Source organism: Periplaneta americana, chromosome 9, assembly GCF_040183065.1.
Source record: "Periplaneta americana isolate PAMFEO1 chromosome 9, P.americana_PAMFEO1_priV1, whole genome shotgun sequence".
Lineage (NCBI taxonomy): Eukaryota > Metazoa > Arthropoda > Insecta > Blattodea > Blattidae > Periplaneta > Periplaneta americana.
The window spans coordinates 103,181,627-103,205,553 of NC_091125.1; the positions used below are offsets into that span (position 1 = coordinate 103,181,627).

Sequence of the window (23,927 nt, forward strand, 5' to 3'; positions counted from 1 at the left end):
ATTTTTTTAATAATACAAAATTAATGAATAGGAGGATAAAAGATAACATGGAAAAAAGTGTGTGTAGTTAATAAGTAGAAGAAAATTATATTGTTTTTGTTTTTAGGTCACAGTCCGTCTCTGCAATGTTATTCGCTGCATTACCTGAGGAGATACCCACTCCCTGCGACAGTGATGTGCGGGTTGCATTTCTATTACGTCACAATTTCGTGATGTTTGGCAACCAAGGCTTAAGTCGTGTGCTTTAAAGTTACGTATTTTACACCGCTCGCGGATATAGATCTGATGCGGCAGGGCACATACACATGCGAGTGAGGAAAAATAAAATGTATGCACTACAATTTTTTCACAATATTTTAATCCAGGGAAAATAACAGGTTATAATTTTAATTTTAAAAATGTGTGGGTATTATTCTAATGTCAATTAAATAAATGAGGAAAAACGAAATTTTACGCGGTATAATTAACTCTATTTAGGCAACACTAACTATTCCTAATGTAATAGATTCAGAGCGAGTTTTTTTTTGCGATGTAATGAATTATTTATTGTCCGTTTGAACATTTTAGAATATTACCGTAACAAGGCCTAACTACCTGCTACCAGTGACGGTTCTAGGAAAATATTTTGAGCAGACCCATGTGAACTTAAAAGCACCTTGAACTTCACTATGTACTAACACAATATTACAATTTTCATAGTTATACATAATCAATAACATTAAGTAATTTCTCTGAGAATGGCTTTCGTTTCCAATTACTCATTTCAAATTAATGTATACGTATATTTTAATAATGAAAGAGAGGGCAGAAGTTTGTTCTTAATTTTTATGGGTTCAGGTTCACCCGGCATACTCACTGAAAGTGCCATATCAGCTAGGTACTTAATAATGATCTTCAATTTATGTAAAGAAATTTACAACGGATGCATTAAATAATCATACAACTTACATCATTTTCGGGTCTCAATATATTTTTCTTTATGTGTTACAGGTATTTCTGTACTATTGCGTTACCACATGAAAGGACGAATGTATTTATGTCACAGTTGGCTTCTAGTGAGTTATATGTACCTCAAACAAGAGGGGATACGAAGGGTTCAGAGCCATAGTGGGCCAAGCGCCATTTATTAAAAACGGGGAAAGCAAGGGTTAAAGTTAAGTGAATACCATAGTTTAATGAAGATTGACATATCATTTAGTTTGGATATGTATACTTTATATTACTTGCTATATGTTTCCATTGAATTATGGTAATAACTTCATTTTAACCCTTGTTTTCTACGGTTTTAGTAAATGGCGCTTGGCCCACTATGGTTCTGAACCCTTCTTATATAAGCTTAGTGCATTTACCTTCATCAGCCATAAGTTATACTACCATTAAAGTTGCAGTAAAGGTAATGGCGTTATCAAGAGTGTTACAACTATGGACTAAATAATATACATTAGAACTTACGGTATTTCACTCCAATCACAAAAGTAAAAATCACTTCATCCAGTTCCAATACTTCGCGGTGAGATCATAACTACGGAAGTAACATTTCCACAGAGCAATGCGGTTTTCCGTATGCAATCTAACCTCATTTTAATAGAAGAGTACAGTCGTCTTAGAAATTAATACTTAATTTACATGTTGTTTATATTCCTCTAGATTTGTATGCAGCATCTGAATGATCTTCGTAATTACGGTACCTTGCATAGAAAGTTCTGATGTCGAACAAAGTCACGAACTGAAGCTACAAACGCCATTAAAATAATATTTTACGTAACATTTTAATGTCTGTCTGATCAAATGTCAACTTCTTAATATCTACACGCATATCGCATACAATTTTAATTTATAGAGAAGAATGACAGGTGGCACGCTGTCATCGGTTAGTTTGAAAGAGAAAATATAGATGGCATTAACCTACCGAACCACGGACTCTGGACCATACGACATCAAGACAGTTCTACAATACCTTGCTAGATTCTTACAGCAAAGCTTCCCACTTTTCCGACGAAGATATCACTGACACAACTGATAATATAGAACTCATATTTCTCATAAAAGCAAAGCATAGAGCACGAAAAACAAATGGCAAGTACCGGTGACCCGCAGTCAAAAAGATGCTATAATAGACTGTCTCTTCTCCCAAGGTATCTACTATACACAATCTGTCAAATATTTCGGCATTACACTTGATAAACAACTTCGATTTCATCACCATGTTGAAGCAGCTCGTAATAAAGCAATAGCCAGATTCACTCATTTATATCAGGGATATAGAACTGGCGAGAGAGGGGTAGAAACCATGGGGAAAGCGTTGGTTCCCTGTTCACAGTCCACCGGCGTTGAATGACGTATCTGTGACCCGTACGTAATCACATAAGACAGACTCTGAATACAAATCCCCTCCCCTACCAAGTCAATGACGCGGGGTTGGAAGGAAGGGGTGAGTTAAGTATTCGATGAGTGACGCAACGCCACAATTATCGCCCAGTTCTCCAAGCCTGATCTATAACCATTGTTGAAATCGCCATACATCACACTTCCTTGACAAAAATACTTTACACTTCTGTTATCAGACCTCAAATGACTTATGGCTGTGAAATCTGGAGCAACGCAAAATTCCAAATTATCAGACGTCTTCAAGCTATACAGAGAAAAGTATATCTAACACTGATGCAGACTATGGTACCACCAATTTACAACTACAAGACATGTTGAAATAGAATAATTCTATGACCTTATACACAAATTTACAGAAAACTTTCATAAGGACTTGCTGTACCACTCCAATCCTCTGATAAGACTCTGGCAACAAGTGTATAAAATCGCAACTACGTCACGATCGGTCACCGCACTTAAAAATCTAAATGTTCCTGCTTGTTAACAATCTCTGCTAAAGTAAAAGCCTTTAAGGGCTGACACTTATGTACATACATGTTCTTGTTAATAAAAAAAATCAAGACAGTTATAAACTGAATGGTTGATTAAAGAATCCTATACCTAAGCCGTTGTAACTGCACCCGACAGCTTTTTGGTAGCGAGAAATGCGACGTTTCGACAATAACCACTACACAACAGCTGACGAGTCTTCTGCACCATTCTAATGTCTACTGTATTTAATGCTAAGCGTTTAAGCAAAGAATTATTCGCTTCGTCAGTTATCTATCACTCTCCAAATGACCAAAGGAACTGACCATACTACCCATTATCTCCTAGCTTAGTTGCCTTATAAGTGGAGCCTTGTTGGTATCACTTGCGTGGTTCAGACCTGTCTTCGGACAGTTGGATAAACAACAAATTAAATAATAATCTGTGTGTGTTCCTTTTTATTCTTCAACTTGTAAGGATTCGATTCTGTAGCTTTTCTCGTCTTCAAGAGAGTAATTCTATCATTGCAGGTTTCAATTCTGTAGCTTCTCTCGTCTTCAAGAGTGCAATTAATTAATTAATTTGCTCTCAGTCACTCATTCACTACTTTCAAGCTGTTAATAAATTATTACCAACCAGTCAATAAGCGAGCCAGTCAGTTAGTCAGTCAGCCAATGAACAAATGATAATTTTTTTACTCATTCAGTGAGTCACCCAATCAATTAATCAATAAATCAAATAGGCAATCAGTCAGTCAATAAACAAATAATCAATGATTTAGTCATTCAGTCAGTCGTAAATTAATTAATGATTTAATTATTCAGTCAGCTAATAAACAATCACTGATTTAGTCAGTCAGTCAATCATCAATCAATCAGTCAATTAATTAGGTAATCGGTCAGTCAGTTAATAAACAAATAATGATTTAGTTGATCATTCATTCATTCATTCAATCAATCAATCAATCAATCAATCAATCAATCAATCAATCAATCAATAATTCATTGAGTTTCACAGTCAGGCAATAAATCATTTAGGCAATCAGTTGTTAATGTAATTCTCATCTGAATTCGTTACATAACCATGAAGATGGGCGTAGTTCTAATAGTAATAGCACAGTCTAGTATATACAGTCACGAAGCTGGAGTTTTGAGGGTGCTAGGAACAATAGACTGTGCTGATACTATTTCGCATTGTCTGTAATGAGGCGATATTAGCGATCCTAGTGGTGAGCAACTATCTATGGATGCATATTTACTACGTATTGAGCTTCGTGACTGTATATACTAGACTGTAGTAATAGTAATAATATTAACATTGACAATAACAATCATCAATTCGTCATCGTCGTACCATTCGAAATTTATGTTCAGGACGCTGTTTCGGGCCGAAATTTGTTTTCACATGCATTCAACCCAAAATTTAATAGGCTATCCTCAGCTTCAATAATCTTCAGGCTGTTCTAATTTATAATTCCAATATTTCATTACCCATTCTGTGTATACTGTATAGTCAATCAGTTTTCCTGGTAATTAATTTATAATTAGGCCTATTCAGTTATTCATAGATTTGTTTATATGTACATTTTGTACTTACAGGCAATAATAATAATAATAATAATAATAAATCTCAATTTGAAGCATAAAAAGTAATTGAAGACAATTTATGAGTATATTTTTCACATGAGTATAAACGTTATTAGACACAATTTCGTCTCAATGTTTCGAAGAATTTTTTTTCTTTATACTTCTGAAACAATCACACATGCCGTTATATTCAGAAACTTCTCTGTCTTGAACCACTTCGAACTACCGATGATGAGGGCCTTCAACAAGACATGCGCAGCATGAGGGCATCTTGAAATCATCCATCATTGTTTTTCTCTTCTTTCCCAAAGATAGAAGTTTTCGATATGCATATTTCTGTTGGCATTTGGTGGTATATCCAGAAGGAAATGACGAGCTGAGAGAACAGGTCTCAAAATGTCTGTAAATAAAGTATATACACATCTTTTAACGTATAACTTTGTTGTGTTGAATTAAAAACTGAAATAGTGGATATAATAAACTTGTTAAAATGTCAAAAATGTAAGTTAAAAGTGAAACATTTTATTTGAACATCTTGATAGCCTAATAGCATTTCCTCATCAAAGACCAAATCCCTAGGTGTCGAAGTGGAATTCGTTGTGGACAAATGTAGTGTTAGAACAGGTTTTGAAGGATATATTTAGAGGTAAAATTTCATCAATTGATTGGTTAATCACCTTCATGACCATCAACATACTTGTGTAATTTAAAGCCATCCCCGTAGCTCACCAAGAACAACATCGAAGATGTCATATTTTGTACGCGTTGCTCCTACAGATTGATACTTGAGATCAGTGATCAAGTATCAACATTGAAAAAATAAAATAAAGTTGCATGCAAATAATAAAATGAAGACATTTCAGAATTTTATTTTTAGAGATAATGAGAAATAATTTAAAAACAAAATTACGACGAAGATCCATACAAAATTTTGAGTATTGACCTCTCTTTTAAAATGACGTATACATTAATAATTATATTTTAAGAAGGCAAAAAAGAAATATTTAATATAAGTTAATGTTAGTCCATTAAGCATTATTATTCGTTATTGCTACATTATTCTTATTGAATTTGGTATTCCCAAGAAACTAGTTCGATTAATTAAAATGTGTCTCAGTGAAACATACAGCAGAATCCGTATAGGTCAGTTTCTATCTGATGCTTTTCCAATTCACTGCGGGCTAAAGCAAGGAGATGCACTATCACCTTTACTTTTTAACTTCGCTCTAGAATATGCCATTAGGAAAGTTCAGGATAACAGGCAGGGTTTGGAATTGAACGGGTTACATCAGCTTCTTGTCTATGCGGATGACGTGAATATGTTAGGAGAAAATACACAAACGATTAGGGAAAACACGGAAATTTTACTTGAAGCAAGTAGAGCGATTGGTTTGGAAGTAAATCCCGAAAAGACAAAGTATATGATTATGTCCCGTGACCAGAATATTGTACGAAATGGAAATATAAAAATTGGAGATTTATACTTCGAAGAGGTGGAAAAATTCAAATATCTTGGAGCAACAGTAACAAATATAAATGACACTCGGGAGGAAATTAAACGCAGAATAAATATGGGAAATGCGTGTTATTATTCGGTTGAGAAGCTCTTATCATCCAGTCTGCTGTCGAAAAATCTGAAAGTTAGAATTTATAAAACAGTTATATTACCGGTTCTTCTGTATGGTTGTGAAACTTGGACTCTCACTCTGAGAGAGGAACATAGGTTCAGGGTGTTTGAGAATAAGGTGCTAAGGAAAATATTTGGGGCTAAGCGGGATGAAGTTACAGGAGAATGGAGAAAGTTACACAACACAGAACTGCACGCATTGTATTCTTCACCTGACATAATTAGGAACATAAAATCGAGACGTTTGAGATGGGCAGGGCATGTAGCACGTATGGGCGAATCCAGAAATGCATATAGAGTGTTAGTTGGGAGACCGGAGGGAAAAAGACCTTTAGGGAGGCCGAGACGTAGATGGGAGGATAATATTAAAATGGATTTGAGGGAGGTGGGGTATGATGATAGAGACTGGATTAATCTTGCACAGGATAGGGACCGCTGGCGGGCTTATGTGAGGGCGGCAATGAACCTTCGGGTTCCTTAAAAGCCATTTGTAAGTAAGTAAGTATTGCTACATTATTATTCCATATAATGTTTATGTAGTTTCTTCTTTATTCTCATCAATAGGAAATGAATCCAAAAAAATGCCCTGCATATTTCAGAAATACTCTATATAAGGAGCCGATCAGCCGGCTGCTAACATTAAGTCCTCATGCCTGAGCAGAGGTGAACGATCATCCGACCAGAACGGAGGTATCTTGTGGTTAGCTTGATGATCCCTCCAGCCTTTATAGCTGGTTTTAATAACCGAATTTCGATATTTATCGCAGGTCCCCAAATTCATCAGAATACTGGGTGAGCAATGGACCTTTGAACTGGCCGAAATGGCATGAAAAATTCTTTCCCGAATTTATTTCTATAAATAATTGCAACATCGCAGTAAACTCTACAGCACTTGCCAACATATTGAAACACCCCTTAGTAGTGAGGGAAAAATATGTAAAAGAAACATTGCCTGCTGAACACTCCGTTCTGCGAAACGCTGTGCACCCTACGGTATTCAGGCCTTAGACTGACGCACGCATCTGCATTTCGGTAACAGCTTTGCCAAATATCTATTAAATTATTTATTTAAAGCGATTTATTGACGAACATTAAATGTAAAATATTCTTTGGACCTCTAAAGTGTAGACGTTTATAAATGTGTATTTCTTAATTTGTTTAATGGAAGTTAATGTTTTTAAAATTGCCATGTAAAATAATTATTTGTAGGACATGTAAGCGCAAAGGAACAAAATGGTGAAGGAAATTTCCATTCATACTATGCTAAGTATTTATCTCTTAAAAGAGATATCATTGAACACCTTTTACTCTGTATAAACTTATGTATGTTTTTAAAACAACTATATTTTAAGATCAAGTAGTGTGCTCTTATATTTCGACAATAGCAACCGCTTACTCTATCTGCCATACTTCCAGCTGCTGGCATACATAATGCCATATTCAACTTCACCCTCTGGCGAAGATACTGCCTACTGATGAATAACTTAAAGATCAGGTAATGTCAATCAGATATTTTATTTACTTAATCTGTTAACGTCAATTTAAACAAATAGACATGTATCACAGTACCATAATTTTTGTGATGAGTTTCTCCAAATGAATTGGCCCATGCAAAGAAATCATATAAACGTTGAAGCTTTGCTTCCTGAAATTAAATATGAAAGTACATACCTAGTACATATTAACCGTTAACTCTTAAGGTAAAGGCACTTAATAATCTAACCCATTCTACATATATAGAGTGTCTCATAATCGCATAAATAGTAGCCCATTTATAGTTAATCATCGTTTTTATTTCACTAAAAACGTTTGATCAGTGTTTGAACTTTTCCAGGACCTATCCTAGATAGAAATCAGTTTCTCTTTACCTGGAAGCCGTCAACTGAATATACAACAGTTGAGCGAAGAGTATAGATGGATTAAGTTAAGTCTTGATTTCTCAAATTAACATCTATGAGTGCACGCTTACCCACAGATTTCGACGTCGACGCCTTGAATGTAATCCTCTTTGGTGTTCACAACGTACTTCCACTGCCCGTCCTTACTAAGTGCTGCCTTCGGGAACACGCGTTTGGTCTGGAACGGAAGATGTTTATGTTTATAGATAACATTTTTGGTACATGGTGGCTTCCGTGTGCAATAGGAAGAAGAAATTCGCGAGATTTATACTATATCTCTTCATGGGCTATTGACTTCGAAGTCATAAAAATATATAATAAGTTATCTAAATTGTTTCAATTTTAGGAAATTCTCACATAACCATAAAATAATGACTACAGATCTTTTTAAGAAAGACATCGATTTGAATTTTGTGAAGGATATTACTTTTATTGTTATTCCATATATTTTCACTGTGTCATGTAGCGCCGGTGGAATTTATGATAACGAGATAGCTTTCTGATAAGGTGAGTCCAAGGATTCATCCTGGGATTACCTGACGTAGAGTTTACATGCCACAGTTCTGAAAATCGTCAGAAAATACCGATCATAATATTATTACAATATAGGCCTATGTTAATTTATTAATAATAGCTGTATTAGTAACACCAGAATATACTGCCAATTAGGACTATAGCATAAGACAGCAGTGTTGTCAGACTTTTAAAGTCTAAATTCTCTGGAAACTGTGTGAAAATTCCCGACCTTCCGTAAAAAAATCCCGCCCTCCAATTATACTTAAAAATGTACAGCATAAGACTTGTTCCACATCTTAAAGCTATTGAAGCATTATCGTACCCTTTTTTGTGGATTTTACTTAAGTTTCGTATTTTTTTCTTTCTTTTTTTTTTTAATTATTGTATTACATTCCATTTGCTGTATTCTTCCTTATGTTTTCCCTGTTAACCGACTACGCTACCCAGTCCGACTACAGCAAGGATTATTATTATTATTATTATTATTATTATTATTATTATTATTATTATTATTACGAGTCCTCTTTTTAGCACAAACTTTACTATATGAGCCTCAGAGCATAAAAATATAAATTAATAGTTATTGTTACTATTCTTATACTCACTATACTCGGACAAAGTGGTGTTTCCCGGTGAGAATTTCTTCGCGCTATTCTGTGTTCCTGGAATACACAAATATGCATTAAAAGATTAGCACCTACATGACACATAGGCCTACAGTAAATTCATTTGTATATGAAGTGATTTGCCTTGTAATAAAACATGTTATGGCTAGAAAAATTAATGTCTAATCAGTTAAAAACTTCATATGAACACATTACAAATATTTAAATGACGAGATCTTAACTGAATGTTTCTACCATCACAGAGAACATAGTACTGAACTTAAAGGGGCACTGAACAACAAAATATATATATATATATATATATATATATATATCTTTTATATGTTGTAGAGAACAGAAAGCTGATGACAGCACTGAAAACCGCGACTCAAAATATCAAATGGTTCTCAATATAAGAGCGAAGGAGTTTTGTCCACACTGCTGCTGACGTCATGCTGCAACACCCGTGGCTTGTGTTGTGTAAGCTCGGAGCTGCTTAACGCTTTGTTATGGAAAGAATAACGGTACTTTTCGCGATTTAGACATAAATTATTATAGTGAATGTAACGTGAAAAACTAAAGTAGGAATGGACTTTCTACTGTGCGGCGTGGCAATGTGACGTCACACGCACAGCCAATATCCACGTTTAGAGGTATGAAACTTAGAAACCATTAGTCTTAGAAAGGTCTAGTTTAGGCCATTGCATGTATAATTAAATGCGTGCTAATTTTTAGCTCAGTACTCCCTTAAGTATAATACATTACGGTACTTCTGAATTAATAATTTCACATCAATTTCTGCACACATTCATGAACACTTCTGTGCTTATTTACTTATGGCTTTTAAGGAACCCTGAGGTTCATTGGCGCCCTCACAAGTAACTGCTCATAAATAATTTTAATTAATTTTCGAAAATAAAAGAGTAGTATTTGTTCGTTACTTACAACATAAAAATCATATTACATATATTTTTATTTACATTTGAAATTTTGATACTAGAATTAAATGATAGCAATATGACTGACGTACCTCGAACTCAGACTCCACTCCGAAGATGTCATTATGTATGGCCCCTTCTTTCTTCAGAATTTCAAGTAACAATTCGCTATAAACATAAAACAGAAATAACTTTCTGTTACTTGCATTATAAACATGATTGGCCTGTATACTTGAAAGTATATAAGTGACCATTGATAAGAAATATAGGCTAAATATATTTTACATTAGTAGCCACAATAAAATAACAAGAAACAAAATTGTAACATATAACACATACACGATAAGAAGAGATAAATGCTGCTGATTATGCTGAAAAGGATTACGATTATGCTCAATAAAAAAGTGATGAAGAAAAAATGAAAAGATTATTATGATAATGATGATTACATAGATCATTATGATGAATTTATGGATGGTAGTATGATAGTGAAGAGTAGTAGTGTGAAGGAGGAGCAGCTGATGATGGTAATGATGAGGAAGAAATTTATGACTTTGAAAAAAGAACAATTAAGTTAAGCGATGATTATAATGATAAAAATATGAAGTTGATAAAAATTATAACGATGAACATAAAAAGAAGCTGAATATGAGTTTGTCATTAAAGGGACGATGATGATGGTAGTGATTGAGACTGTCAACGGTAATATTAATGGTTAAGATTATTAAAGGAAAAGAGAAGCAGCAGAAAAAGAAAAGATAAAGATGATGGAGATGATGATGATGATGATGATGATGATGGTGATGATGATGAAGCACAGTCTGATTCTGAGGAAAGTAAATTGATGTTTTATGATAATGAATAAATTAAGATGATAATGATAATGATGATGTTATGATTTTAACGCTAATAGTGACCGTAAAAAGTAAAAAATATTATAGATAGTAGTGAATAATAATAATAATAATAATAATAATAATAATAATAATAATAATAATAATAATAATAATAATAATAATAATAATAATAATTAGAGCCCGGATGTTTAGGCATTTATAACAGTTAAAATAGATAGGCAAAGAAAGGCAATAAAAACGTAAAAAAGGCACAATAATCTTTGGAAAAGGCATTATAAATTTTAAAAAGGCATAATATAGGCCTATTTTAGCAATAATTTAAATTATATCAACATAACTCACATATTACTTCGTAGTTAACACATGTTGATTTACAAAATACTTTTTTTTTCGTGATTAACTGTCTTTTCACAAATCTTATATAACAAAACTGTTCCATCGGTTGGAAACACATGGGCACCAATTCACTAACGTAAGCATGAAGTTTACTTTTCAATGGTTTACTGAATTTAGGCATTCTAGCTAACCAATCTTATACCTTCTGTCACCCGACAATAACACTGACTGTTCCTCACTCAAATTTCTTTCTACTACAATAACTATAACAAACACGTGTAGCACAAAATTATAACAGTAAGATTTGAAAATATGAAAGCAAACAATTGAAAATGCTACGTGACAACTTCTAAGAGAACGGGCTTAATATTCTAAATTATAAGTTGATTGTTGGTATCATGAAGACATGACATGCATTGTCGATCATTATTCATATTACACCATTAGTATTAAAGCACGATTATTAGCAGATTACTTTTATTTACTATTATTAGTAAAGCGAGTCATTGTTTTATATATTTAAATTTCATACACATTACATTACAATTAATTAGAAAACTGCAAATAAATAAGAAATATTTATTTAAAGTGATAGAAAAAGAGATTTATTATTGAATTAGTAAGAAACACCTTAAAAAAGCAAAATAAGAATTGGCCCTATCACTTTGATTTACCATAAATCACATTTATATCATTTTTTTACTTCCACCCAGTAAAAAAGGCATTTTTCCAAACATCCGGGCTCTAATGATGATAATGAAAACGTTGAATGTGATAGTATTATTGCTGTTTCCCATGCCATTACTTAAGTAGGTACGGTCTCAAATAATAATGTACTGTACAGTGTGACATGTTACGTTATTGAATCGTATACTTGAACTTACTGTGGGTAGCCTTCAACATCTTCGATGAAAGTGGCATTGGGATCGATTTCATTAATGTTTGGGATGAAAGACGTTCCGATCCTCCTCAGCCGAGATGCATCATCAAGATGGATATAACCTATCACAAAAAAATAGTTTTAAGACTTCAAATTCTGCCTACTTAATCGTTGAGATGAAAGATTTGATGAACACTTAATAGGACAATGAACGCGATGAAGCTACTGTACCTATTCTTACTGGATATCCGTTAGGAACGCAACTGGACCCCGCATTCTAATGTTTTATTTTCAAAAGGAAAATATTTTACAAGTTTTATGTACATTGAATCGAAATGGTATTGGCTAGGCAATCGGTGCTTTTTGTTTCCCTAAAGTTTGCAGCACTTACTCATAGAGAAATCAGCTGTTAATGTATGTTTTTCTAGGAGCTGGTTTTGAAGAAATATTTTGAGAGACTGCTCTGTTAATTTCAGAGCTCCAGGATCAAGGAATCTTTACTCTGTACTATATTCTTTCTGCCATTTATTTTAAGTAGTTTGGGTTAATAACAATTAGCAATCTTACAGGTCAAGTGAATATTTTAACTTAGTAATGTCACAGTTGTTTTTAAACTTGAAAGTGAAGGATATTAATTCATCTGTAACATCCGTGACAAAATGTGTGTAACAACTGTGACATGGAACAAACAGCATTATAGTAATATGCGTTACAAGAGCGGTATGTTGACGTTTTCATGTTCGAGGAAAAGATTGAAAAAGCGAAACGTACATTATTTTGTGCGAAGATCGTTTATTACATACCTGAAAGAGGAATTTCTAATTAGTTGCAATGAAATCTCCATCTTGGTTTCTGTTCAATGACGGCAACTTTGGAAAACAAATATATCTATCTTCAACATTGTTCCTATAAAATGTTTTTTGTGTTTACTATACTCCCCCTACCCAGTCTATAAATGCGAACTTAAAACAAACGGTAAGGTTATGTAATGATTTATTTTTCATTTTAATACTTTAAGAAAATTATTTATTTCTGCACATTGAAATTATAACAAAATTATTTATTTCTGCACATTAAAATTAATTGTCACATTTGTGCAGTTATTCAGAGTCACTGGAGCACCACCACCAGTTTTTTCTATTGTGAAACTTTTTTTCATGAATATTGATTTTCCAGTTTCCGTCGAAGTTGAAGCATTAGCACTATAGATGGCAGCATTTGATAAACCCTCCGTCTGGCAGGAAGTCGATGCACTGGAGACTGTGGTTGCAGTTTTGTGAATCCTAGTACCAATGTTGCTTTTGTCGTGCAAAATATTTAAAAACAATAATTAACAGTGCAATTTAGGTGAAATTGCAGTGGTAAGTTTCCAATTTATAATTATTACTATGTTAAACGTCTCTAAAAATAATATGTTACAAGCCTAAAGCAGTAAAATGAATATGGCGCTTAAGCGGTAAGAAGAGGGAAATTGTTATGTGTGTTACGTTGGGAATACTGAATGTGGTATTTCACACTTACCGCGTATTGGTTTTGTGCGGAAAGCAAGCAAATACGCACGATCTCGCACAAAATATTTACCGATTATATATTTGTGAACTAATTGGATACTGTGAGATTTGCATAGTTTTCACATGGACACTGTAAGAATGAAGCTTGAGGCAGAGACCTGTGTTTTACACTTTTTCTTAATAAGGTGTGAAGTGAGTTCACAAATCTTTTAACATTCGTGACGGAACCTTTCCTTTATTTTATGCAATATAATAAATTTTATTCAAACTACTTCTTTTCTGTAAAATGATACTGATCTTCTAAATTGATTCTAATAATAAAAGTTGACAAAAGTAATTTCATTTTCAATACATAGAGTTTGAAAATAGTAAAAATGTAACATTCGTGACAACTGCAATAGCTGTATGGGGAAAAAAGAAGAAACAGACAGAATGGATAGAAAATTCATAAAATAATCATGAAATTTGAACACAAAGCAAAAATGTCTAGTAAATCAATGGAAAGTAGTCTACAATCGTTACGGCCAATAGCCCTAGCTTTGTATTGTAAAAGAAGTAGAAAATGTTACCTCTTTTGCGTAATCGTGAGAATAACTTATGCCAACTCGATGACTCTTGTGTTGTGCCTGCCTGTGGACAAAGAAATATGTACATTTCAAATGAATATTTCAACAAATATGGTAGTGTTCTGAGATTTAATCGATTAATCGATCAATTTCTGTTGTAAGACTAATAGATCAAAAATATTTAACCGAATAATCAAGCCGGTTAAAATGAATCGGTTGTAGTTGATATTAATTATTATTTCGTTAATACAAACTCATACTAAAAATTTCGACAATATTTCTCTTTCGAAAATTGCTTATTTAAAAGCACAATAGTACTGTTATTTTCTAACTGTAAACCAGGCAGCGTAGGGAAAATCTTTGCACAAACACTTTAGAAAGAGATGGATATATGAGGACAGTGACCTAGTCTACCTCTATTGAAAGTTGAAACACAATGCGAAACCCTTATTAAGTTTTATGGTTTTCCAAGAAAACTTCCACCTTGTTGTCAGTTCATCTTTCTAGCATATGAAATATATACTTTTCTGAGATTCGTCCCCTCATCCCTTATAAAATAGTCATGTCTACACTGTATGCAAGTGAGAGCGTAACTACCTTATTCTCTTTCTAAAATCTGGTAATTCGATTACAACAGGGGCCAGTCTTCTGTTTCGACCGCTGTACTTTTGCAGTTGCAGTGTCTATACTGAATTTGTAAATGAAGGTTGTGTTTAGTTTGATAAATAAAAAAATCAGTTTTCTGTGGTTTGTGAAAAGTGTAAACTCCATTATGTCACATGAGAATTTGAAAGATAAACTCGGTGAAACGTTTGGATTTAAATTGAACGATCGTGGAGAAGTGCTTGACAGAAAAAAAGTTTTTTCTTTTTGTGTTTAGTGATGGAGGAAACATTGTTACTTAACGTAGAGCGGCACTTAATTCGGAGTATGTGAATGCACTCATGTGTTTAATATCATGATGAAGCAGTATCAACTAGGTGAGTCTTCATACTTTTTGTTATTTATGTTTGTCTCAAAAATTCCCGGTTAAATTAACACAATAAATTATAAGCCTCATAATGAATATGTCAGTAAGTAATTAAAATAGTTGTTTTCCAATATAACGATATATACAGATATACAATATTTAATACTTATGCTTATCACCGAACACAAGTTAAATTTAACTATAATAAAACATTTTCTCAACTCGATCAAAACTCGATTAATATATCGATTAATCAATTAAATTCAAACAGTTAATCGATTAAATATTTTGATCGTATGTAGGCAACAATGTCACATGACTGTCCACAAGTAGCATATACAGAGTGGAAGTGAAATAACCTTATAGACTGAAACGGACGATAGGATACACTTAGATGAATAGAAAACCTATATTACGTTCTGTGATTAAATACACGATTAATTAGAGAATTAAGATGGAAGTTTCAGCAGTCTGTCAACGTTGCCACTAACACACTGCTCTTCTTTCTTTCCATAATACAGATGTAAGAGATCAACGAACTCAGGTCTGTTTCCCAAGGTCAGACATGTTAATGTGTGCCATAGATGGCATTTACCATAGCCGTGGTTCGTCTTTTCTACTGTGCAGCTGAGAGTTTCATTTCTCAAAGTTAAGTTGTTAGTCTCTTGTTATAGTAAACATACTAAAAGCATAGGTTGTATTTTTTTGTTTTTGTTTTACTATTGATTGTGTTTACTTTTTTAAAGGTATATCATTATTGTAATGTTATAATACATTTTTTCTAGTGGAAGCAAAAAGTACAACCTCGATAATTTGTGACTACCGAAAGATTTTTAAGCACAATTATGTGCCTTACAATGCTTACGAACGAAGTAGGCATTTTCTTGTGCAATATATTTTGAAGTGTGAGATAATTCAATTTCAGTGATTTCAAAAATCTAATTTTTATAAACCTGTTTTCCATACTTCAGAATATTAAAAATAGCAATAGTTTATAATGCATTATTCATTATGTGAGGGGAAAGGACTATATTACGTAATTAACTAATTAAATATTTTTCAATAAACATGTTTAAAATTACACTTTCGGAGTAAACCGGGTGTAGGAATTATTTCAATACGAACATATTGTACACAGACTTCTGGATTTTACGTATAGTAGTCTATCATAAATTTAACATTTGACATAACAACTTTGTAACATTTGTATCCCAAGGTTGTAGTTCGTAGTGGATAGTTTTTATAGGAGACAGCTGCTACGTTTGCCACGCTAGCCGAAACCCTCTCATAGTAGCGACTGATCTTCACAAGACTGTCCTAGGTGAATCTCTTCCTCTGGCAATGTTACACTTAGTTCCCATCGTTCAGTGGCTTAAAATTAGTGGTTTTACACAAAAACCGTTCACGCTATGGAAATAAGTCAGACGAATAAATAATTCTTTATTACATTTTCTACCGATATGGTCAAAAATTACGATCCTACTCGCAATAGTTACCGAATAAGAGGATGTTAAACATTTGGGAACAAAATATTTTTTTTTTCTGAGAAAACTATGAACTTTCAACGAGTATGGTATTACACTTTTTTGTTACATACAACATGAACTATTCTCTCTGAAAATCTGCAGGGTTATTTCACTTCCACTCAGTAGGCTATACATGTGCTCTTGTATATAGCAGATGCGCAGTGTATTATAAGCGAATTTTATACAATAAGGGAGCTCCAAATTTTATTTCTGTATCTGTACATGTACGATATTATTATGACGATTCCTTACTTAAAGGTAGCGCATCGGGAAAACGTGTATTTACAATAGTATCTTATGTAAACTACTCTATTCGGTTGTCCTAACATTTGTTTTTTGCAGTTTTCCAAGTCTCCAAAAGTAAATTCCGAGATAATACAAATTATAAAATGGCAAATACCCTCTTCCCACGCTTCCTACAACATTTACGCTTCGACATAACATCAGCCATCTTCCGTGGCGCAACAATTTTCTTTCCGAAACACTGCCTGCTGGATCACATCCTATGGATGTTTGCGATCCAGCAGGCAGTGTTCCGAAACAATATTGTACTAAAATGGCTGACGACACTGCCCTCTGTTGGAAGGTAAGAGAAGTAGATGTGCAATCAAACAGATGATCAGAGCGGAAATTGCGTCTCCTGCGCTGAGTGTTTTAACAAGATTTTGCAGGACACAGAAAAAAGCATCGCCACTCTTAATTTCCTTGATTTTCATATCTACTTTTGGTATAATTTCAATAATTGTAAGACAAATAATGAAATTATATCGACAGCGGGTTGAAAATCAAAGGAATTAAAAGTGACAATGCTTCTTTCTTTGTTCTGCAAAATCTTTTTAAAAACACACAGCGGATTTTGGAGGCTCAGCGATGATAGTTGAATCGAAATTATTTGTAAAATGAATCATTAAATGTAAAATTTGCCTTGCAGAATATTTTTCTGTCCACTTCTTACATTACCATTATTGTATTCTTATGGTTCACTATGCTATAATCGTTAAATTTTTATCAATAAGCAACAGATCATACCAACAGAACTGCACCAAACAGCAAATAGACAGCAATCAAACCGGGCATCATCTTGCGACAAGAGAGTTAATATCTGAAACAGAAATATTACAAATTAATTAGAATTTGTTGGGTTATAGCTCAAGCGGGATCATGTCTAAACATAAGTCCAGGAAATCCGGATTCAATTCCAAGCAGGAAGGTGAATATTCACTACATTTCTTAGGAGCTGTGTGCATGTTCCTTGCCCTACGTTATGTGTCACGCTAACCACATGATCAGGAATTTCGGTTATTTTTCAAGAACTGATATTGGTTCAAAAATTAACAAGATTAGAAGCAACGAAGCAAATTGTACCTAATTTGTGGAAGAAGGTGAATACTCATTATTATTATTATTATTATTATTATTATTATTATTATTATTATTATTATTATTATTATTATTATTATTATTATTAATATTATTATTATTTACAATATAAATGACAATCCCACAAAATTACATAAAAATTGGCTCTCTTATATAGCAGACATGAATGCTAAGAGAAGGTAAAAAAAGAGCCGAAGCTTCCATAGCGAAGTTTCCACGACCTTTATATGGAATTAACACCAAAAGACAAAGAAAAAAGCTGAAACATCATCACAGAATTAAAAAAATAATAATAAGAAACATGTAATCCTCTGATTGAGGTTCGGGCTGATATGTACAGTAGTGGCAAAAAAATCGGACCGACCCTTGTAGCTGATTTCAGAACCTTGTTCACTCCAGAGCACGATAGACTGGTAACTAAGACTTTCGTGGTTCGAATCCTGCCTGAGAAGGAAACTTTTTTTGTTCCTTATTCAAATTTATTCCCAATACTTTTCGATTGCTGGTAAAATTCATATTCTGGAAATAATAAGTTAATTAAGTAGTAAAATATCGCTGCAATCGAAAAGTATTGAGAAGGAGTAAGGGGAAAATCCCGAAAAAATTTCACCCAGGGAACTCGTCCTGACCGGGAATCGAACCCGTTAACCCGAACGGTGGACTAAGAAGAGAAAAAGAAATAAAGTAAGATGAAAAAAAGAAAGAAAATATATGAAAAGCGACGAATTAGAAAACTGTATAAAAGTAGGAGAGAGAAGGGGGAAAGGAGAGAGAGACACAGATAAATGTAAGGAAGGAGGACAAAATTAATATTATACAGAAAAAAAATATTGAGAGGATAACGAAGAAAAGAAGAGGTGAAGCAAAATGAGCAACACGAAGAGGGGGACGAGGAAAAATACAAATAATAAGCGGATAAAGAAGAAGACAGGAGAAAAAGAAAAGGCAGATAGAGATGAAGAATCTATGGAGAAAGAGAAGGGAGAAATAAAGGAAAGGAATAGAAGAAAGAAAACCGCGTTGGAGAGAAAGAAGACGTGGAATAAGTGAAGAGAAAAAAATTTAAAAAATAGAAGATGAGTTAGAGGAAACAGGAAGAGGAAGAGAAACAGATGAAAGACAAAGAAAAATCAGAAATAAAAAGAACGAAGAGATTGAAAATTAAGAGAAACTGGAGGTATAATGGAAAGGAGAATAATAAGAAAGGGAAGGAATGACAAATGGGGAACAAGACAAAAAAGATGAGAACTTGATAAGTTCCAAAATGAAGAAAGAGGTGAAAAGGGGAGTTGAATAGAAAGAGAAAGCGTAGGAGAAAGCTGAGGATAATAAGAAAGAGGATAAAGGAAAAAAGGGGGAAAAAGAGGAACAACATGAAGAGAAAGAGTCAGTTATACATCGACGCGGTATCAACTACTAGGGTTATTTAGCGTCGATGAGATTGGTGATAGTATTTGGCGAGATGGGACCGGGGATACGTTTTAGATTTACCTTTCATTTGCGTTCCAGTTGGGGATAATCTCGGAAAAACTCAAACAGTTAGCCCAAGGGGGAAAATGAACACACGCCTTATGTTGTCACGTATCATGCCCATATACATCTTAAACGTCTTGCTGTGACCGTAGCATCTTGTATTCTTGTCCTTTTACTTATTTCCTTTCTCGATATTTTATCTTTCAGAGCGATGCACAGAATCGTCTTTTCTATTTACCTTTTGGCAAATTTCTATTGCTGGTCTGACGCACAGAACGACCGTTTGGGTCTTTCGGGTCCTATCATTGGAATATTGGATAAAGGAGGGCAAGACGTCAAAAGATCCACTGGTCAGATGAACTAAAGAAGATCTTAGGCATCAGATGGACAAAAATAGCAAAGCAGAGGAAAAATAAAATTAGTTTTTCTGGTCTAAAGAGCGACAAGGAATAACACTGAATTTGCAGGACTGGAGTGCTAATATTTTATATTGTCTGTTGTTCTACTAGGAATGGAACTTTATTGTAACTGGAAAATCAGATGGAACTACTATTGCTCTATAAAGTTTTTATATAATACGACTACAATTAAATAAAAGCATTGTAATTCCTAATTGGAGTACGGTAACAAATTTGTATCGACTGCTTCTGATCACTTTTTATTAATAAACAAAGGGATAGTTTGTATATATATATTTTTGACATCTCTGCACTAGAGTACCAAGGACGATTTTATTTCTCTCGCACTTCATCAATCAGTGAACTTTCATCCTTGAAAATGGCACAGATTTTTTTTAATGAGCCATGTATTCAGATAATGAATTTTCCGCTACGATTGTCATGCTTCATAGTAATTATTATCAGTTCCACGTAAAATTATGTCAAGAATGAGTAATAGATTAACTATATAGATAGAATATTGTATAATCTGCGTCAAAAGACTATAAATTATAGGCCTAAATAATATTTAATAATTTAAATTCCGATTGGAGAGGTGGATTGGGAAGACAGTTGGAATGGAAAACAAAAATTTGAATGTCATACATGTTGCATACGACGGTAAAATGCGTAAGGTATGTATTGTAAATCTACTAATATTTATTATATATACATTATATACCATAATCCGCAATTCAAATTGAGATAAATGTTAGCATATTTATAATACTTTGATTTGACTTACACTCACAAAACAAATGGGTTAACCATACCTCAGTTCTGATTGGATGATCGTCCACCTGTGCTGAGGCATGTAACGCGAGATCAGCAGTCGTCTGGTCAGACTGGCCCTTCATGTGTTTGCGCCAAGAATTATTTAATAATAATAATAATAATAATAATAATAATAATAATAATAATAATAATACTGCACCAGAATAAGGGAGGATATGGATGAAACTTCGGTCACTTTTCGAGAAAAAAACATTTTCAAATTTGCTGAAAAATATAATAATTGACCTTTCATTTATATGTTGGCCAATTTTATCAACACAATGATCCCCAAAATTCATGCTTTGGTTATATTTCACAATAAAGGAACAGATTCTAGTGACAGAGAAGAAAAATTTTTTTAAGTTATTTGTCCACACTTTTATGTTTGCTTCATTTACTCACATTCAAATACTGTACTATAGACTCGTAAAAAATGTCATGCTAAGAAGTTGAAATTTTTACTGCTTGTTTTGAAAGGCACTGTTTAAAAACCTATATAATCTTTCTTAGATAAAGTAGATGTTTCATAAGTAAAAACTAAGATATATTATCCGGACACTGAAGAAATTAATTTTTTAAAACGACTTTCATGTCAAACATTCAAAATTCAAATTACGGCTCTGCAATTAAATTATATGTCTGTCAAAGAGGCTGTACAATTTTCTTCAGACCTGTAACCTATACTTTGTAAGAGTAGATACATTTTGAGAAAGTCAAAATTAAAAAAAAAAGTAATAGATCAAAAAGTATTTCTCCATAAAAAGAGTTAAAACCATAGGACTTGTCCAAAAGAGAGAAAGAAAAGAAACAATAAATAAAACAGAAAACAATAATTAAAATAAATATAAATAGAGTAAATTAGGACCAATGTAAGCCCATACGTATTTCATCTAAATTGTTGGGATGGAGGTTTGTTAAAATTCTTTTTATGTATCTCTTAAAATATCTTAATCGTATTTTTAATTTCATGGGGCATACCATTATATATTTTTAAGCCATAAACCATATAGGTTTTGTTGTAACTTGTTAATCGATGTGCTGGAATATTAAAATTTTCCTTAAAACGAGTGTTGTAATAATGAAAATCACTATTTCGATCAAAAAAATTTTCTTATTAGAATGTATTAATTCCATAAGCTTAAAAATATATAAAGCATAAACTGTTAAAATATTAAAACTCTTAAAATATTCCCTACATGATGTACGATTTTCAACACCTGCCATGCATCTCACACCATGCTTCTGAGCAATAAAAACATCACTCATCTTCGAACTTGACCCCCAGAAGCATATTATATCATATGATAATCTCGATTCTACTTCAGTGTAATAGGAGGGCTGAATAGTTCTATGACACAAACAAGATCTCAAATTTCTAATTTGGTAACAGACAATATTCATTTTCTGAATTAGGTGTAAACAGTGTAATTTCCAATGTTCCAATGTTCATCAAATGTTAAGCCAAGAAATTTAGTTGAATATGACTGGCACACTTGGTGCTCGTTAATACTGTTTAAAATATTTTCACTTTTGTTTTCAACATTGTGAAATTGAATAAGGCCCGTAACACACTTGCAGAGTTTTCGCTAGCGAGAAATGTGTTGCGAGAAAGAGGAGAAGAGCCTTCCTCCACACACTTGGCGAGTTCTCGCTATCACAGATCACATCTCGCTATGATCATCTATGCACTGCCTTCATGCAGAAAGCATTTTTCTGATTATAGTAATCACTCGTTGGAGGAAATATTATAGGTTATGTATTTACGTATATTGTCGTACTTAAATATATAACCTGTAAGTATATTGTCGTACTTTACAAATTACGTACGAACGCTATGTTGAATCTGAGTATTCAGATGTTGAGGAAATGGAGTTACATGAACATATTTTGTTAATGAAAAGAAAAGTAGGCCTAAAATTAAAGCCAGAAATATCTGAAAACCACATGGTATCTTACGAAAATAAGGGCGAGTTTTGGACACTGGTTTCGATTTGAATTATGATACGTTTAGGCGTTATTTCAGGTTGAATGGACCACAGTTTTTTGCCATTCATGATATGATAGAGGATTCTTTGCTATGTTCTGATTAAAATTATGTAAACTGTTAAGACATATAGATATATTATTTCAAATGTTTAATTAATACTATTAAATCTCATCAAAATAAAATATAGCCATATTTATTTTCAGATAATCTGATATTTGTCTCCAGATTTCTTCTTTAAATTTCGTGTTTTTATAGTTTTCATCCCGTGTATTCTACAAATAGGCCTACGGGTGACATCGTACAAGTTCGATAAGTTTCTGACTACAATTATCAGCCATCTTTCCTCATTTTCAAATAAAAACAATACAATTCATCGCCACCTGTGATATCTTTTTCTACATTCAATCGTCATAAAGAGTATAAATGTCAAACATCTTTGATAAATGTGTCAAGAAAATTCGCTGAGCTACCGATCCCAGCGAGAAACTCGCGCGAGGTTTTTGCCTCGAGCGAGAATCTCTTCCAGTGTGTGGACGTCCATTTGAATCCATGTTATCAATTTTTTAATTTTCTCACAACACATTTCTCGCTAGCGAAAACTCTTCAAGAGTGTTACGGGCCTAAAACAGGTTTTATTACCTTGATAAAGGTGTAGCTTGGATTCGTTATTACTAATAACAAGAGGTTGTTGTATAGAAAAAATTAAGTCTCTAGTTATCAAAATAGATAACATATAAATTTAACTCAAGTCGTTCCTTAACTGCTCTTTGGCGTGGTAACCCGGTTGAGAATCACTGTTCTACTCAACATGAGGTAGTCGCACTAAAGTAAAGTGAGGAAAAGTGGGGTCTCACCATCAAAAGGTTCAGAAACAGTGATCTACAGTACGTGTCCTTGTGGTCTCTATTTCTCTGCCACTTTCCCCAGAGATAGCAAGCCACCAGGTCAGAATTTTAAAATTATGAATCACGTCTTCGCAAAGCAGAAAGCTAAGTTTCCAGTTTACAAACAAGCATATAAATCAAATCACAACACTTACCAGTGGAGGCACCTGAATAGAAGAGATAAACACTCTCGCCTGCACGGCACGCTTCCGTCGCCAATTATTGTAAAACTGACAATATGCGTAATCCCATAACCCGCGGACACAGCAATCGGCAATGTCAGAGCCGCGGAAATGGCACTAGTCTATGTCAGATAAAAT

At 33.5% G+C, this 23,927-nt stretch overlaps 2 protein-coding genes across 2 annotated transcripts in view; both read right to left on the reverse strand.

Annotated features, from left to right (window-relative positions):
• Positions 1 to 1,516, reverse strand: part of LOC138706327 (protein spaetzle-like) — a 35,988-nt gene extending 34,472 nt beyond the window's left edge. Inside the window, exon 1 of the mRNA XM_069835463.1 lies at positions 1,453 to 1,516. The gene's annotated coding sequence lies outside the window, so the exon portion shown is untranslated. The remainder of the gene's footprint in view (positions 1 to 1,452) is intronic.
• Positions 652 to 23,927, reverse strand: LOC138706326 (protein spaetzle 5-like). Its single transcript, XM_069835462.1, has 8 exons — positions 23,763 to 23,927; positions 17,702 to 17,774; positions 14,180 to 14,240; positions 12,104 to 12,221; positions 10,119 to 10,194; positions 9,089 to 9,145; positions 8,039 to 8,145; positions 652 to 4,842 (listed from the first exon to the last, which is right to left on the reverse strand). The coding sequence occupies exons 2-8, from the start codon at positions 17,750 to 17,752 to the stop codon at positions 4,665 to 4,667; spliced, it is 648 nt and encodes a 215-aa protein (XP_069691563.1). The 5' UTR covers positions 17,753 to 17,774; positions 23,763 to 23,927; the 3' UTR covers positions 652 to 4,664.

Excerpts from the sequence above, each read along its gene's own strand:
- LOC138706326 (XM_069835462.1), bottom strand. The coding sequence starts at position 17,752 with ATGATGCCCGGTTTGATTGCTGTCTATTTGCTGTTTGGTGCAGTTCTG. Across the intron at positions 12,222-14,179 it reads CTCACGATTACGCAAAAGAG|GTTATATCCATCTTGATGAT; the intron begins GTAACATTTTCT and ends TTTTTGTGATAG. Across the intron at positions 9,146-10,118 it reads GAGTGGAGTCTGAGTTCGAG|GAACACAGAATAGCGCGAAG; the intron begins GTACGTCAGTCA and ends TGTGTATTCCAG.